At 36.5% G+C, this 17,500-nt stretch overlaps 3 protein-coding genes across 3 annotated transcripts in view; 2 read left to right on the top strand and 1 right to left on the bottom strand.

The window, feature by feature from the left end:
• LOC309509192 (polyhomeotic homolog 3) overlaps positions 1 to 8,665 on the bottom strand; it is a 13,077-nt gene extending 4,412 nt beyond the window's left edge. The window contains exons 1-8 of the mRNA XM_082183779.1: positions 8,424 to 8,665; positions 6,562 to 6,765; positions 4,958 to 5,047; positions 4,710 to 4,859; positions 3,052 to 3,292; positions 1,550 to 2,385; positions 717 to 876; positions 69 to 319 (exon numbers count right to left, since the gene is read on the bottom strand). Coding sequence (XP_082039905.1) covers positions 69 to 319; positions 717 to 876; positions 1,550 to 2,385; positions 3,052 to 3,292; positions 4,710 to 4,859; positions 4,958 to 5,047; positions 6,562 to 6,765; positions 8,424 to 8,462 — 1,971 coding nt within the window. The 5' untranslated portion in view covers positions 8,463 to 8,665. The remainder of the gene's footprint in view (positions 1 to 68; positions 320 to 716; positions 877 to 1,549; positions 2,386 to 3,051; positions 3,293 to 4,709; positions 4,860 to 4,957; positions 5,048 to 6,561; positions 6,766 to 8,423) is intronic.
• A 1,914-nt stretch (positions 8,666 to 10,579) lies between these two features.
• LOC309509103 (uncharacterized protein) lies at positions 10,580 to 15,597 on the top strand. Its single transcript, XM_082183646.1, has 5 exons — positions 10,580 to 11,180; positions 11,341 to 11,399; positions 11,930 to 12,013; positions 13,265 to 13,338; positions 13,428 to 15,597. The coding sequence occupies exons 1-5, from the start codon at positions 10,885 to 10,887 to the stop codon at positions 13,443 to 13,445; spliced, it is 531 nt and encodes a 176-aa protein (XP_082039772.1). The 5' UTR covers positions 10,580 to 10,884; the 3' UTR covers positions 13,446 to 15,597.
• A 206-nt stretch (positions 15,598 to 15,803) lies between these two features.
• The window catches only part of skilb (SKI-like proto-oncogene b), a 10,408-nt gene continuing 8,711 nt past the window's right edge, over positions 15,804 to 17,500 (top strand). Inside the window, exons 1-2 of the mRNA XM_082183641.1 lie at positions 15,804 to 15,965; positions 17,408 to 17,500. The exon at positions 17,408 to 17,500 is cut by the window's right edge and continues 1,088 nt beyond it. The gene's annotated coding sequence lies outside the window, so the exon portion shown is untranslated. The remainder of the gene's footprint in view (positions 15,966 to 17,407) is intronic.

Here is a 17,500-nt window from a genome sequence, read left to right as displayed (position 1 = left end):
TTTCCAGAGTTCTTTGATGAATACAAAGATATGTTATTCAGGCAGCGGTTGATAGATGTTTTGTTTACCGGGAATGGCTCCAGTCCCTCCTGTATGATAAATCCTTCCACCAGGTGTGTCAGAACCAAAGGTTTGGCCGCTCCTGAAGGTTGCTGGACCTCTGTGGGAATCATTTGACTGATGGTGGGAGGCTGAACCGGTGGTCTGTCCGGCACAGGGAGAAACTTTGGAGGAAAGCAGCTGTCCACAGGAGACATATCTAACGGCTGAGTCATGGAGGACTGGATGGGTGACATGTCAGAGGAGAGGCTGGAGATTGCTAGAAAAAATGAAGACAGTTATGATATTACCAACAGCATCTATAAATGCTCCTTCATATCTCAGGACACTTTATGGAGTTCTTAGTTATATATAAAAGCACCAACCTTCTCAGATGTTTCTCCTAACACATTCAGATAAATTGGACAAATTTGAGTTTGAGTTTATATTGAAATAACTGAATTTATTTCCCTAACCCTAACTAACACTAACCTCTTCTGAAACTGTACAAGAGACACATGTGAGACAATTAGGTTATTTCTCAGGAGAAACATCTGAAAAGCATTAGACTTGAGCAGAAATATCCATTTCATCTGACCGTTGTCTAGAAGAAATGTTAAAATTACTTTAAAATATTTGTGATATTTCTTTTATACAGATGATAAGTGACTGTGTACCTGAGTGATTGTCTGACTGGGTGGACATTTCCTCACACTGGTCATCTTTCTCAGCCGACCATGGTGCGACCGAAGGCGACAGTGTCTCATTCTTCTGTGACGTCTTCATTTGGCTGTCAGTCCTCGAATCCTCTGTGCAGACTGTCATCTTACTCAAGACCTGAAATGCAGAGATGTCAAAATAAAGTAAAAGTAAAACAGCGTTACTGTAGTAGCATCATTAATATACTATTATTGTTTAGTTCATATTTCAAATTCTTTTTGACTTCCATTGTATTCTTTTTCCTACTTTGGAAGTCAATGGCTACTGTCAACTTTTTGATTACCAACATTCTTTAAAATATCTTATTTTGTGTTCAGCAGAAGAAAGAAACTCATACAAGTTTGGAACAACATTAAGGTGAGTAAATGATTACAACATTTTCATTTTTGGGCGAACTATCCCTTTAGCGTTTATTTTATAACAAAATAACAAAATTGTAAAGGAAATGTTTTTTATGGTTTTAGTTTTCGTTAACTATAATAACCCTGGTGAAAAAAGTAATGAATAATGATAGACCGATATATAGGCCATGAGTATTAATCAGAACATATGTGGCATTTTGAGATTATGGGTATTGAAAGATAACTTCCCCTTGTATCATTTCCAATTTTGAGCAAATTTCAAGTAAAATAACTGTTTGTTCAATTTCAGCAATTTGTCTATGCATCATTTGCCATCATTAAATTGTCTTTTATATATGTCTATCTTGTTCTCTAGATATCATATCAGCCATTGAATAACCCATATTGGCCAAGATGTTTGAGTGAACATGCACTGTGCTTCTTCTAACCTTCTCCGAAGTTTCACTTGACGGCTGATCTACGGCAACAGCCTGGGGGATTTTCTTTTGGGGTGCTGGACATTTCAGATCTTGAGGAGTCTGGTCTGGTACATCCTTCTCCTTCTGGTCTTCCTTTCTGTCTTTTGAGTCTTTTAACGTCTGGGCCGTTTGCGTGGGGCTCTGTGAGGTCAAAGGGGATTGTGGCGGCGCGAGAATGCTGCTGGTGGACACCAGGGGCAGCACTGGAGAAGGAGGAGACGCCCTTTGCGGAGACGCCAGCGGAGGGGTGGTGATGAGAGGTGTGGCCGCTGTGGTTTGTCTGGAGGGCGACAGCTGCACCAGCTGTGGGCATGGGTTTGTAGTCCGTAGCGGCTGGGCAGGGCATTCTGGTTTAGAGAGCACAGGCAAGACGAGCGGCTTCGATTGGATGTGATCGTGGGGCGGGGACACAGAGGCTGTTTTTGATTGGCCGTTGGTGCACTGGGCAGATGCAGAGGACAACGCGATCCTCAGCAGCTGTTTTGTGGCCAGTAAGGATCCACCGGGTGAGGAAGACCTCAAGGGCAAAGTCAGGGTAGGGGGTGTGAGGTGAGACCTCGCAGGGGAAGGAACTGTGATGGGCACTGAAGCGCTCTGCGCCGACATGCTTTGTGATGGCTGGGTGGACGGGCAGCGCTTTAACTCTGGAAGAGGCTTCTTTGGTGTGGCGGGGGGTGAGTTGGGGGGTGTATGCCTCTGATTGAAGGGGTGCTGGGGGATGCTGATTTGGCTGTGGGGTCTCTTGAGACCGCTGCTGTTCAGCTTCTGTTTTGCTAAGGCGTGGGCCTGTGCAGGTGCGTACAGGGCTGGAGACACAAGAAAAAATAAGAAAAAAAATTCACAGTTCGCAATTCAGCTTTTTATTCCAACATATCTCTCCAACATGGGCTTTTAGTCCTATACATTTATAAAAAAGGTCTCTTATTCTCACCAAGGCTGCATTTATGTGATCGAGAATCCAGTAATAACAGTAATATTGTGAAATGTTATTGTAATTTTTTTAAATAACTGTTTTCTATTTTAATTAGTGCTGTCAAATCGATTACTGGCGATTAATCACATCAAACATAAGTCTTTGTACACATGATCTATGTGTATTTATTATAATATTTATAATATAATTATTAATATAATATATATTATAAATATGTCTTTGTGTATTTATACTGTATATATTGTATATATATATATATATATATATATATATATATATATACACACACGTATTATGTAAACAAAAACTTTTATTTTAGATGTGGATTTTTTCCCCCAGTATTCTTTGATGAATAGAAAGTTCCGAAGAACAGCATTTATTGTCGTTTGTAACATTATAAATGTCACTTTTGATTAATTGAATGTGTTCTTGCTGAATAAAAGTATTCATTAAAAAATATTACAGACTCCAAACTTTTTTGAACATGTTTTTCAAATATTTGCATTATGTAGAGAGAGATACGTATGTGGCTGCTTACATGGAGGTGGAACCGTAAGATGGCGAACAGGTGTTGCTTTCGTTTGAGCTGTTGGGCTTTCTGTCTTAGTTGCTCCCTCTTTCCCTGGAGCATTCGCTGGCTGGCTGGCTCTCAGAAGGAAGTTTGATAATCTTGGGCACGAAAGCGGAGGGGGTTGGCTTGACGTTGTGGGTTTCAGTGGTAAGTTCGGAGGAATGGTAAGGGTGCCAGGTAGAGGTGGACGGAGAGTCAGACTCTGGAGCTGAAGAACAGAACAGAACAGAATAGAATAGAATGAGAGAGATATTGATGCCATACATTTGGAAAAACACCACATGTAGCATAAGCTAGATAAACAAAGATTTAAAACATCAGAAAAACATAAAATATTTTCTTGTCTTTTGTTTTTGCGGTTATGTTTCATGAAATTTACATAGAAAAAAGGTATAGTTCACCTACAAATGAAAAATTTGTCATAATTTACTCACTCTCATGTCGCTCCAAACCTTTCTTCAGTGTAAGGCGATATTTAGCAAAATGTCTGAGTTCCTCTTTCCATATTTTCAAAATGACAAAAAAAACAAATTAAAGATAATATTCTTACAAAGTCTTACAGAAGTCATGCGAAAGTTTTGTATGAAAAAAAAGCCAACCAAACTCAATGACGTCAAACATGAGACGCTATATGAAATTACACATTAATGTGCCATTTTTATTGTCAATAAAGTGAAAGAGATTTGAGAGCTGTTGCGGAGGGGAAGATTTTCAAAAAATAATAATCTCAAATTTTTTGGGACCTTGTCACCATTAGTCTGCATTCAATTTCACAGTATAGTATGAAACATTTCAGAGATTCTCCTAAATTTTCGTTTTGTGTTGCATGGAAGAAAGTAAGTTCAAGGTGAAGTAAATGACAACATTTCATTTTTGAGTGAACTATCCCTTTAAATTCTGTAGACCAGATGCCTCTATCACATGACCATACATAATCGAGCTCACCTGTGTGGAAGGAAATCGAGGTGAGGAAGAGGAAGGGGTGGAGGAAGAGGAGGAGAAGGAAGAGGAGGAGGAGGAGAGGGCAGGTACATCAGGCCGCACAGCAGACGTTAGAATCAACTGCCAGATGGCAAGCACAGAAAAAGAGAAAAATGAAAGAGAGAAAGAAAAAGAGAGAAGCTAAAAAGATAAAGAAAAAGTCCCAGTGGTGCAAAATAGAAGGCTGTTATTTCCTGCCTGTTGTGCTTGTGCAGTGTAGGTGTGATGGTGAACTTCACAGCACACTGAAAAGCTTTTGATGTGGTCGAGTAAAATCTGTCCTCATCAGAAACATGCAAGCATGCATTGAGTGCAGACCTCTAGACACTAACCCTCCATTTGTTCAAGCCAACATACCAGGCTGGTCACAATAGACCATGAGCTGAAAGTAATACAACCTGTAGACACCAATTATGTGTGCACAGCACATACATGCTTCACTCTGAAGCAGATTTAAGCAATAAATACTTTATTAACAAGGATCACACGACAGAGTTTTAGATCAGCATTCACTAAGAGTCGAGAAACCAGCAAAGTTTCCGTCTGTGAGTGTGAAAGGGGGCATGGCGTCTGGGTAAAAGGACGTTTAAAGTGCATGTGAAGCTCTTAAGATTTGCAGAACAGGACGTGACAGGTTGCATTACCATCTGGGCCCTCAGGAGCATCTGAGCCTGACTCGGATTCGGGCTCTTCCCCAGAAGCAGAGCTTGAGGGGAAATCTTACGGGTGGCCGTAGCAGCAATCGGATTATGACTTCCTCTTACAAGAGGTGTTGATCCAGCAGGAAGAGAAACCTGATGGTTAAGAAATGGATCAAATCAGTAGACGTTAAACCATAAATGTCATGAAAGCACCTATAAAAACAGGTGCTTCTATGTTGTTGCACACACACCGTTTTCGGGGTCTGCTGCGAAGATGAAGCTTGGCTGAGTCTCTCACTAGGTGAAAAGGAAGGTGCCAGTCGGTCCCCAGACAGATTGACCTTCAGGAAGAGATGGAAGTTATGGTTACAGAAGAAAGTGGTTCATTATATTGTGAGAAGATTAAAAACTTAAAAAAGATTACTTTTTATGATTGCCAATTGATTAAAACAAAGAATCATGTTCTCTGCGTTCACATGAATTAACTGAATTGTTCCTGTACATATATACATTTCCTTTCCAAATGTGGATTCTGAATAATAAATAAAATATATTTCCTCACCAAGCTGTAATCATCGGTAACCAAAAAGTTGATTGACCACACTGACTTCTATAGTATTTTTTTCCTACTATGGGGCTCGTCAACTGTCTGGTTAACGACATTCTTCAAAATATATTCCATTGTGTTTCAGCAGAGGAAAGAAATTCATACAGGTTTGAAACCACTGGAGGGTGATTAGATGATGACACACTTTTCACTATTCCTTTAATGATCATATTTCAAACCTGAATTTCCATTCAAACGTGTAATTAACATATAGTGAAATAACTGTCAATGAAAATGACCGGATAGTGATCAAAACATTTAACAGATATACATATAAATGCTTGTTCTGATCTTAATCATCAGGTCTCAAACTGAAGTAAACACAAGACACCCTGTGTTAAAATAATCTTGTACGATCTGTTTGGGTTGGAATAACTTCACGTTTACGTAATGAAACTTCACGTTCCATTGAGTTTGGAAAATTCTGTACACAGCAATAATCAGAATATCTCTTGTCCTGTCTCTGAAAATGGCTGTATTTTCAAATCTTATTGCGGTCAATCATTTTAAGTGCCGTTTTGTCAACTAGATGACTACATTCATAACCTGAAACTAGCGAGCCGCAATATTTAAACATATTGGAAGTACGTCACAAAGTTTAGTGAAAGTAGTCAATTAATAGATTATATTTGAATGTTTATTATTATTATATTTCAAAAGCATTTATAATCAAAAGCATATATGTGACCCTGGATCACAAAACCAGTCACAAGTCGCACGGGTATATTTTGTGGCAATAGCCAACAATACATTATATGGGTCAATATTATCGATTTTCCTTTTATGCCAAAAATCATAAGGATATTAAGTAAAGATCATGTTCCATGAAGATATTTTGCACATTTCCTACCGTAAATATATTTTTGTGAGTGAATGCAGCACAATCGTGAACATAAGTAGACAACTTTAAAGGCGATTTTCTCAATATTTCAATTTTTTTTGCACCCTCAGATTTCTGATTTTCAAATAGTTGTATCTCGACCACATATTGTCCTATCCTAACAAACCATACATCAATTGAAAGATTATTTATTCAGCTTTCATGTGATGTATAAAGCTCAATTTCCAAAAAATGACCCATGTGACTGGTTTTGTGGTCCAGGGTCACATATTATTTGGATATTGACTTGTGTTTAAAATTAATATTCAAGTATATACAATTTTAACACATGCAATTGCTAAAAAGGGCCAACTCTGTGACAACTTGGAGAAGTGATCAAAAATGTAGCATGGTTTGAACAAATATACCTGCACCACTTTTCTGTTGGTGGGGGTGGGTTGATTGTGGAAGGTGGTTACAGTTGTGAGTGCAGGCGGAGTTTTCGGTGTGCCATTGGCTTGATGGGAAGGGTTCACCGCTGTGGTGGTCGTTGTGTTGACTGTGCTCTTTGCAGGTTCTGCTTTAGTTTGTGGCTCCTTGTCCATTGTTCCAGAGAATCTGGACACACGAAGCTGAAATAAAGTTGATCGTAAATATGTACATGAGTACTAAAATTCAAACACAAGATATCAAGCTTGAGGTCAACTGTCCATTTGTAAAATCTGCTTCCCAGTGCAATTGACTGTAGTAACCTATATATTTCCTAAAGAAGTGCATATACAATATGTAACCCACAGGCAGTTCATTTGTCTAGAGACTCAAGCTAAACATGCAAATTTCCAACAGTTTTCTTGTATTTGCTTACAGGGCCTGTCTTCCGACCTTATGTAAGATGAAACTAAGTCAACCAAACAGTTTGAAACAAACTCTGCTTATGCACAAGAAAGAAGGGTAGCACATGACTGATGTGGAAACTGAAAAACTTGTAGAGGTCTACTGAGTTTCACTAATCGATGACCGGAGAGAGTGGAGGCAGAACGGTGAACAATAATAATTGTGTTTTAATAAGTAAATCTGCATGCACCACCATGCCCACGATTAAACCTACACTATACTAAACAAGAAAAAAATTATGCATATAGGTATTCGTGGTCTTCCCTTTTCTAGTTATAATTTTTCTGCGTGCTAAAGAAAATGAATGTTACACTGTTTTAGTTCTAGCTGAATTTCTATCAGGAAATAAATCTCAAATAAAATTAAGTACAATTAGTGGGATCTTTTGAATTAACCAAATTAATAGTGCAATTATAATTCTGTATGTGCTGCTATTGTATGCTATACATGTACAGTATGTATAATAGAACTGATAATCCCACATTAAATATACGCAGTTTCAGAATGGAACTATCAGACTGTCAGAACTGTGAATTTAAAATGCGTAGTACCTGCAGAAATAAATACTGAAACTGAACAACAGAGTATGGAATCTAACATCTGATCATTATAGCCACTGAAATAGCCTACGTTATAAAAACATAATTTTAACTGGCAAAGAATGTTAAGTGTTCCAGCTAGAACCATGTTAATTGGTTAACTCAACTGTAAGTTACCTTTTAAATGATGATAAATAAAAATTAGGCCTATATCAAAGTGTAAAAGACGATACATGAAAATTTATTTTGAAACGTGAGGGAATTATCTTATAATTTATAAAGAAAATGTATAGGCTATTATATTTTTAAAAAGCAATAGGCTGTGTATCTTTTAACAGTAAAATAATGTTAAAATTACGTTTTTTAATATGTAAAATGTACAAATCACCTTTGAGGGAAATTTAAAGGGAAAAGCAACATCTCAGAAGTTCATGTAAAAAAACATGACATTTGTTTGGATTCTATATTAAAAAAAAGTTAGTTTCTTTTATTTTTGTTATAAGTTATATACATTATGGTGTTTTATTTTACTTTAATGGTATTATTTTAATGTAATCTGATTGGTGTTTGTGTGGGTAATTGTGATCTTTCTGTTACTATTGACCTCAGATGCTTGATAGGTCAAATAGCTCACATATGTTGGCATATTAACAGTAAATCGTTTAATAATATATACAGTTAGGAAGAGTAAAATACACAATCACCAAAACATCTCCCTCAATGCTTGTAATATCATCATTGTAATTTTACGGTTAAGTTCTGGAAACACACGGCTGCCAGTTTATTATTATCATTATTATTATTTTACCTTGAATTTGAGCAAAAATGTATAGTGTATTATTATTACTACTACTCACACCAGGCCGCAGCTGAACAAAAATGAAGCATCTGAGCATTTCTGCCTAAAACAAGACATATCGGCTACATTAATAATGTGAAATCGCGCCATGCCTACGCCGTGAAGACGAGAGTAATGCGCTGCCCTTTGTTTCATACGAGCCATAGAAATAAAAATCCCGAGAGCAAATGAAGCATTCGTATAGTTCTTGAACACCAAGGCTGTCCGTGCAATAACAGTGAAACCTGAACGACATTAATGGACACATACCAGGAAGCGCCGCGCGCACAGGTGCCAGAATGCCACGCGCGTTTTCAATGTTTATGCGCGAGCCGCAGTCATTTGTGAATAAACACCCACTGTGATTCCCAAAAACCTCCCCGTATTTGTCATAACATTTCGACGGCCTATAACGGAGAAGCTGAAATCGCAATAAAAAACAAATGCATATGTCCAACAAAAAGCCCGCTGAATACGACTGTGTCTAGCAGAGTCGATGCATTTACGTCTAGTTCATTCCTCGGGTCATTATTTTGGTCATATATTGAAAATGGGCGTGTGTTCGTGCAGTGACAGCTAGAGCCCCCTGTGCGTCCCTGAAGACCTGCACTTCCCTAAATGATGGCGTGGCGTGATATATATAAAAGCAGCTGCCTTTTATCGAGCACACGAAATGCACACGGCTACAAATCACCGTAACTTGCTGTGCATCGAAATACACAAAATGAAAGTCAAAAGGGAAAATGATGATGCTCTGTGCGCGAGCGTGCGCTCCTCCCTTCCAACCCAGCCGGTCGCAGACCTTTCCTAAACATCCGTCTTTTAACGTGTGATTAATGATCGTTCAAGGTAATCCTACCTGTCCGAAGTCAACGGGCTACTTCTCCCATCACACACTGACCGTTTTCAGCGACTGCTACAATCCCGTCATGTCCTAATGCGTCAAAGTAAAAGTAGAGAGCGATAGAAATTCATCGGGGCGGTGAATGTTACAGCACCGCTTACAGTGTAGGAGGACCGTTCACGCTTCTGTCGTCGAAAAATACATGAGGAAATGTACCTACCTACACTTTGCAGAAGTAATAAAATGCATATTTGTCCGCATATCATAACCAAATTTTATTGTGTGCACGTGCATGTATCTGTATGATGTTTTATATTGTCGCTTGACCATTGTAAAGCTAATACCATGCAAATAGGCTAATAGAGCTTCTTGAATCAATTAGCCTAGTGAATCTGAGCAAATGACCACAGAGCTTTCTTTATTTTTTTATTTTATTTTTTTTCATCTTTGAAAGTGGTTTTGTGGAAAGTGGAAGCCACTGGTTATAGCCTACATCTATATTTTGACATATTTTGTTTTGGGGAGGATTCTGTAAAAAGGCCTGCGCTGTAAAAAAATAAAGTTGGTTGCTTTAAAATGTTAATAATAATAAAAAAGATTGGTTTAATAAATAGAAACTCAATATAGTATGTTATCTGAACCGCATTAATCATCTAAGTTGATTTGACAAAAGATAAAAAGTTGTGATAACAAATCATGCATTTTTTTTTTTTTTTTACAGTGTGGATTCAGGGTTGGAGACGTTCAGTTTCACCACCAACAAAAAAAGAGTTCGAGCACAGAGAAGCATTTGCGGGGGATGCAATTTTGATGCCCTCTGACACTCAAGTTTCATGATCCTTCACTGACTGCCTGTAAAATATACAATTGCATAGCTAGGCTAGAGTCTACAATGCACCGGTTTAAACCGCCTTAATAAAAGCTAGAGGCTAAAGTTTTTATAAACTTTATTTTAGAAAATGAATAGAGCAGCCCATCGACACTCTTATTGTGCAACATTAGGCAAGTTTCAGGCTTCGTTTAGAATAGATTTTTTTTTCTAAATTACGAAACAAGATTTTAGAAAAAAATATTACTATATATTTAGCAAATATTTAGAAAATATATATGTAAAAACAATATGTTCCCCCCCCCCCAATGGGCTATGTTTTCAGAAATCGCTTCCAACAGGGGTGGTAACCCTAGCAACAGTATACACCTTGGTTCGATAGGCGATCTACAAACACAAATAGCCTATACTGTGATTATATCGATTTTCACATCACTTTTTTTTTTTTTTTTTAAGTAAAAGAGATTCACAAAAAATCATGTGTATCTATCTCATTATTATGAGCCTATTGTTAATTAGTAGTAGTAGGCTAGTTGTTGTAGTAAAATTGGTTACTATGGGATACCGAGGTCACCACAGTGTGTGCCTTGCGCGCTCATTATAATCGGATCACATGCACGCGGTTGCGCTGTTCACGGTTGTCCACTAAACTTAACACGCACGGCTTTGATCATTTCTTATTTGAAGCTCCTCATTTTTTTTTTTTGCATTCAAGAAAAAGTTCCTTTACCGGAATACGGAAATTTTCGGATAGGTGAGAGACAGATGAGAGGTTGATTGCCTCAATGTTAACCCTGTAACTTAAATATGCCGGACACGAGACTTATAAAGCCGAAACCTGTTGAAACGAAACCTAAGCATCTGAACAAGAAAAGCAATACAGCCGAAACAACACCTGCCGTCAGAAGCAGAGATGTCGGTGTCGGTCACCGCAAAAGGGCCTCAAGCTGCCCAAGATGTGTCACCGAATACAAACCCAAAGCGACGGAGAGAAGCACTAAAGCAATAAAGGAGAAACAGTCCGAGACTTCACCGAGGTCAAAACCTGCAACGTGTGCACCGAAGGAACAACCAAAATCACATTCTCTTTATGAAATCCACAGGTAGGAGGAATGCTATACAGTGCCAGAGGCCCCAAAAAACATATGGTGGATCAGGTCTTAATCCAAGCATCAGCATTAAACTGTGTAGTAAATAGTTGCCAAAAGTAAATCCTTTAGAGCTTGTTTTGCTCTCTGACTTGTTTTCCTTTTTGTATGGCAGTCAAAAAGCATTTACAGTATTTGCACCAAACCCAAAGAAAAGACAAGACATTCAGCAAAGTAAGTTGGGAATATGCTGTGCTTCAACATCTCTCATTTCCTTTTTATTTCTCACTGAATGGGTGATTTTTCAATCCAGTTAAATGAAAAATTATAGCATTCTTATCTGTCTTTAATTCATTATTTTAAAGAGTGCTTCTTTGTCTTTTCTTCCATTACTTTTTAACTTCTAAATAATAGTGTCACAATTGAAGTATTACAATTTACAATCTTTTTTCAGTTCAGTTGGTATTTGTTTAAATTTTTTTACAACAAATAATCTCTGTCTCCAATGATCCTATCCTCACATAATTTTAAAAGAAAGTAAAAAGTTACTAGCCTATTTGATGTTAATGTGGCCAACTGTAAGTTTTACACTTACTTCAAAGTAACAAGAGCACAATCATCCTTATAGGTTATTATACTGAATAAATTGTATGTTTTTGTAGGTAACACTATTTAAAGATGTGATATTTCCTGTTTTTTAAGCTTTAAATGATAGAAGGTTAAGTTGTCAACACTCACTGACTGAATGCTTGGCTGTTTAACAGAAGCAGAAGCAGAACTGGCAGCTCTGGAGGATCTGCGCTTGAGTCGGGCCATGGGTTATATTTCCATATCTCCTAGTACTGTGGGTGAGTCAATCACCAATCATGTCAGAAAACAAATATGCAAAGTCTGTTTGAAAGGATTCAAATAAAAAGAATGTGTCATCACCACTAGGGGGAGTTAAAGTGCCTTTTTTTTTTTTATCTTACTGGGACCCAGGAATAGATTTTTGTTCACTGTAGTGGACATTATATATTTGTGAATTTCTCTGACACCATACATGTCACAGTTTTAACAGTTTCACTATGACAACAACTTCTCCTTGATCTTTAAAAATGACTGACATTAATTAAGTGATCAAATTTAGCACTCTTATGGAAATATTATAATATTTTGTAATTATCATTTAAATCTAACTCATTTTCAAATTGAATAAATCAACATCTCAGGAAAATGTAACGGGGTTTCAAATTAAAACATGACTTTATGTTAAAAAACAGGGCATTGATTTTATACACTTAAATCATGTTTATCAGGCATTTTGGGAGACTAGTGAATAGGGAAAGAAATGATATATCAATATTCCTATGAAATATTAGATATTATTATGAAAATGTTGCCAATTATTACACTTCTTTTTTCATTAAATGTTGCCCCAGGAACACATTAAAATGCAAATTAGATACAGTGTATGAATTTTTTGACATTTTACCCACATATTACATAAAGTAAATTGGTATATCAGGTCATTCCATTATATCTTTCATAACAACATTTGTTTTTTTTAAATCCTGAAACCTAAAAAATGATTGGTGAATGAATTATTATTATTTTTTTTTTACATTTTTTAAACAACTGAGTGGTGTCCACTACAGTGGATATAGCATAATATATGATTAAAATATATTTTGTCAAAAATGTTTGGTTTTTTTCTCCATTTGTTTCTCATGCTTTACAATGTAATGACATGGAACAAGTACTATATTCAAAGAAAGACATCAGGGATGCATTTCCCAAAAGCAACTATATAATATAGATGCGAGTTCCCTCGTTACCAACCGAGTTCAACAAAACTTGTGACCATTGGCTAATGATGCTTTTGGGAAACTCATCCCAGGATAGGTCTTACACAATTGTAAAACCATTAATGAGTGTGGTAACTTACAAATACTAAACATCACAGACGATCCCTGGATTACCACATTTGACACAGTCAAACACCCTATCAGACATTGACTACATCTGTTTCTAGATGCATCAATTAGTAAATATAATCAATATTTTCATAGAAAATAATAATTTGTAGACTGGTTTAACCATGTCTACTATTTCCCCAGGTGGATGCCTAACTCTGGAAGAGGTCAGGGCAAAACAACAGCAAGAAATGCAAATCAAGAGAAGACAAAAGCAGGTATAAAACCCAAATTATATTCAGTGAAACAAAACTTCTCCATACATAACAAGCACAATAATCTCATGAATGCCTTTTCCCCCTTTCAGGTTAAACATGTATTTTAGAAACTTCTTCAGTTGTGCAAGAATAAAGGTTAGAATACTGCCGACAACAGATGAACATTATTTAGTTTGCTTTTTAATTTTAAAAGTGCAGCTAATTTCGATGGACTTCCCGATGTGACCTTATGTTCTAAATGTATATTCACCAAGTCTTTGTGAAATATACCTGTATGACTTTTAGGTTTATGATGTTGTTTTGAACTCTGGGCATTGTCATTGATTAGATGTGATGTAAATGCAAATACTCCCTAAAAGACAGTATACTGACTATGTATATTAAAATGACAGAATAATTTACAGAATATAATGATAGTGTGTTTGTTATATGCATGCAAACTAGACTAAAGTGTACCATTATTTTTATTTCTTTTAATGTCTTCAGTGCCAAACACACATTGAGTTATTACAATTGAGAGGCACGGTGTAGTAATTCAGCTTAATTTGGTCTATTATTTCATGCAAGCGGTCCTCCTGGTGATCTGTTTCTCTGTTCCTTAGCAACAAGGATTTTTCTCTCTTTGTTTTGTCCTCTGTGTATATTCTGGGAGCCGTCTGCTTTGAAGGTTCCAAAAATACGAATCAGAGTCCTGTTGCTTGGCAAGGGGAGAGTGACAACATAATGAAAGGAAGACGATAGGTGAGGGCAAAGAAATTAATAAAAGAAATGATTCAATTCCCTGGTAAATTAATGTAGCTGATTGAGTCTCAGTCCCTTCATCCAACAATTTTTCCGACTATACTCTAATGCACTGTTCAGCAATGTTGTTTTTTTGGACACTTTTAATAACTTGTGTTTGCACTGCACATAATTCAGAAACCATGACTATATTGCTTTAAGGTACGGAAAGATATTTTTTTTAAAAAGTTTCTTCTTTCTCTTCCTGGATAGATTGAATTACACTTGTTTTTCCTCCAGGTCTGCCACTTTACCTATTGCTTTTCAACCCTTTGCCACTTTCCAATTCCCTCTCAAAATAGCAGAGAAACTGTTGTTGTTTATTCCAGTGCTTTGAAAAGGTTTATCTGAGAGACTGGAAGTAATGAAAAGTAAAAGCCAAAGGCTTCAAAAGGACATTAAATTAGTCTCAGACTGAAGAAAAAACACAAAATAGCTTTCCTGGAAAACACACACAGCGGCCAACTAGTGTTACAGACGTTTTCGTAATGGTGACCCTTAAATTATTTACTTAAGGATCATAATTTTATGATGCTTACACATTCTTTGTTTCTAACACACAGTTGCACAAAAGTCTAACCATTAGGGTGTTTCCTCTGAATTGAGTAATCCAGGCATAGGTCAGGGTGTGAATTTACAACATGTTAGCAGCTAAACTATAGAAATGCTAACTTTGACGCAAATGAAAGTCAAACTAGAGCCATTTGCCTTATGCTAATGTCCACATGGAAAAGGACACAAAGAAGAAAGGGAATGCAAATGGTTGTCTGGAGGAATCATTACACAAAATGTAAACAGAAAGTAAAGATATACTTATGCTCAAATACAATATATCGAGTGATATTTTGTGGACCTGAATGGCCACTCCATTCATTCATAAAACCATCTTGTATCAAATATATATTTACATAAATTAAAAAAAGGATTTGGCATCAACTGGTAAATACTGGAGGTTGGAGGTAAACAAAAGCACTTAATATTTACTTAGTACCAGCTTGTGAATGCTAAGCACTATGACATAATGTGAAAATACATGATTTATGTAAACAAAGGCCAAAGGATGAATTAGCAACTTACAATCTGTGTTAGTCACAGTAAATGATGCTGAATGACAGGACTAAAATGATTGAACTAAATATACATAGACAACGACTAAACAATGATATGGATATGACGTACAATGATTTTAGAAAAATATAGCTAGCAATATAGAAAAAAACTATTTGCAATCTAGTAACGTTAAATGATTAAGAATACGTTTTTAAAAATAATCACACAAGGAGACTATAGGGTTAGTTATCAGAATGGAAAGTTGTCACAAAGGCTATCTTAGAAACTATAAGCTTTAGAGTCAAAAGTCCATTTCCACGGTTCACAATAATTCTTGAATGTTTACCACATGTAAACCCTAGATCGCTAGACAGACCTCCTACTCTTGCTGCGGTTGCTATGACTAGCTGGTAGAGCCAGAATAGGAGCGACCGACTGCAATTGGACAGTTCAGTAGTCATTGAGAGAGCTTAACCAATCAGTGATTAGGTTAAGGGCGGGGCTTATAGAAATGCTGGCAACGCCCCCCAGATAGACAGACAGACTTCCTCCTCTAAATCACGCCGTCTAGCCGTGGCAGCCCGTCGGGTGACGTAGGTTGTTGGGTTGTGAATTGACGTTGTAAGTCTATCAGCATGAAGTCAGCAGCACCAGTGTTATCAGCGGCAGGGCGACGGGCGCTCGCTCGATTGTGAACTCCGACACGGAATCCCATGAAATAAAAACACAAATATCTCACGCGCTTTCCTTCGCTTCTCGTCAAAAAAAAACTGTGGATGGAATCTTCAGATTTAAAGGTAAGCTTGAATATATGTTGTTTTATGTGGGTTTACATTCTCTACAACGAAAGAACGTATTTTCAATATTTTTTATGATTATCATATTAAGTTTCTCATGGATATTGCACCCTCCCGTGCCATTACATAGAATGCCTCCTTTATGATTTTACAGGATTATTTTCGACTGTTTCAGTTGTATTTTATTGCCTATTTGAATCTATTTTTATATAGATTTTTAAGATTGCTCATATATATATATATATGACATTTGATAATCGACAGTAATCGACTGCGATTATAGATCATTTAGTTAAATCGCTGTTAGATAAGATAACAATGTATATTTCTTTTAACATAGTGTTGATCATATTTCAAATGGGCAGAACCTAAATATTTTTATTACCACTAATTCTAAAAACCCGACTATTTTTTCGGCAATTGAAATCTTTCGAGGGGTGCCTTCACAGTTTGTTGTGAGATGTGAAAGTGTCATAGGTGTGGGAACATGGGGGTAGTCCCGCAGAGGTCTCTGGCACGACTGAGTGAATGTCATTACCACGGCTGAGGGGGGAGGGGCGGAGCTCTGCTGTGAAGAAGACAGGTCAGAGAGGCGGGGCTTGTGCGCGGAGGGCGGGGCCTCTGTGAGGGCGGTGGAAAGTCTATTATGTGCAGTCAAAACACATTACAGATGATTCATTTGAGACGAGATTTCACTATCGCTGACGAAACTCAAAACCATTAGCTTTCCTGGAAAAGAGGTTAGGGCATGTATTTAAATGAAACTATTTTGTGAATGAATCGAATTTCCCAGCCATTTAGATGTTCACACATCAGTCTTATTTTAGTATCATTGAGATGCTATTATAGTTTTTTAATCAATATTTTAAATTAGTTTTTATTTTTTACATTTTCTGCTTTCATTTTAATTTAAGTTAAAGTTTAGTATTTTTTTTTCTAAATATGTCTATAGTTTTTCTAAATTTTTATTAATTTTTTGTTTGAGTTATTTTAGTGCATCAAGTTAAACTAAATGAAAATGAGAAATACTGCCTTGGCAACTAGCTGAAATAAAATATTTTATTCCAGTCAACATATTTATTTGAGTTATTTTAGTGCATCAAGTTAAACTAAATGAAAATGAGAAATATTGCCTTGGCAACTAGCTGAAATAAAATATTTTATTCCAGCCAACATATTTATTTATTTTCAAATAACATGTTTTTAAAAGGTTTAAGTACTTAGTCTTGGTTTACATTTAATGTCAATTATTGATTTTTGATTTTTTTTTTATATAAAAGATCAACAATGTATTATATTATATTTTAAAATATTTCTTCTCCATCTTATTACATTTATTAATAAAAATAAATAAAATAAAAAGATGCCTGTTAAATGTTACTTTTACTATCTAAAATTATTTTTATATGTATTAATCTGTGATGCTTGTTTTGACTTTTCAGTCATCTGGGAAGCATTGAAGACTTTACTATGATCCACATTTAAAAACCACTGCATTCCTGAGACTTCCTCTGTGTATCTTCCGGTCCCTGAAG

Source organism: Leuciscus leuciscus (genome assembly GCF_965113295.1).
Source record: "Leuciscus leuciscus genome assembly, chromosome: 11".
NCBI classification, from domain to species: domain Eukaryota; kingdom Metazoa; phylum Chordata; class Actinopteri; order Cypriniformes; family Leuciscidae; genus Leuciscus; species Leuciscus leuciscus.
This window is presented reverse-complemented; position numbering and strand designations above follow the sequence as displayed.

What these genes read in the sequence shown, in the direction of transcription:
- LOC309509103 (XM_082183646.1), top strand. Translation starts at nt 10,885, where the DNA reads ATGCCGGACACGAGACTTATAAAGCCGAAACCTGTTGAAACGAAACCT. An exon ending in TCTCTTTATGAAATCCACAG is followed by an intron (nt 11,181 to 11,340) that starts GTAGGAGGAATG and finishes TTTGTATGGCAG; the next exon opens with TCAAAAAGCATTTACAGTAT. An exon ending in CATATCTCCTAGTACTGTGG is followed by an intron (nt 12,014 to 13,264) that starts GTGAGTCAATCA and finishes CTATTTCCCCAG; the next exon opens with GTGGATGCCTAACTCTGGAA.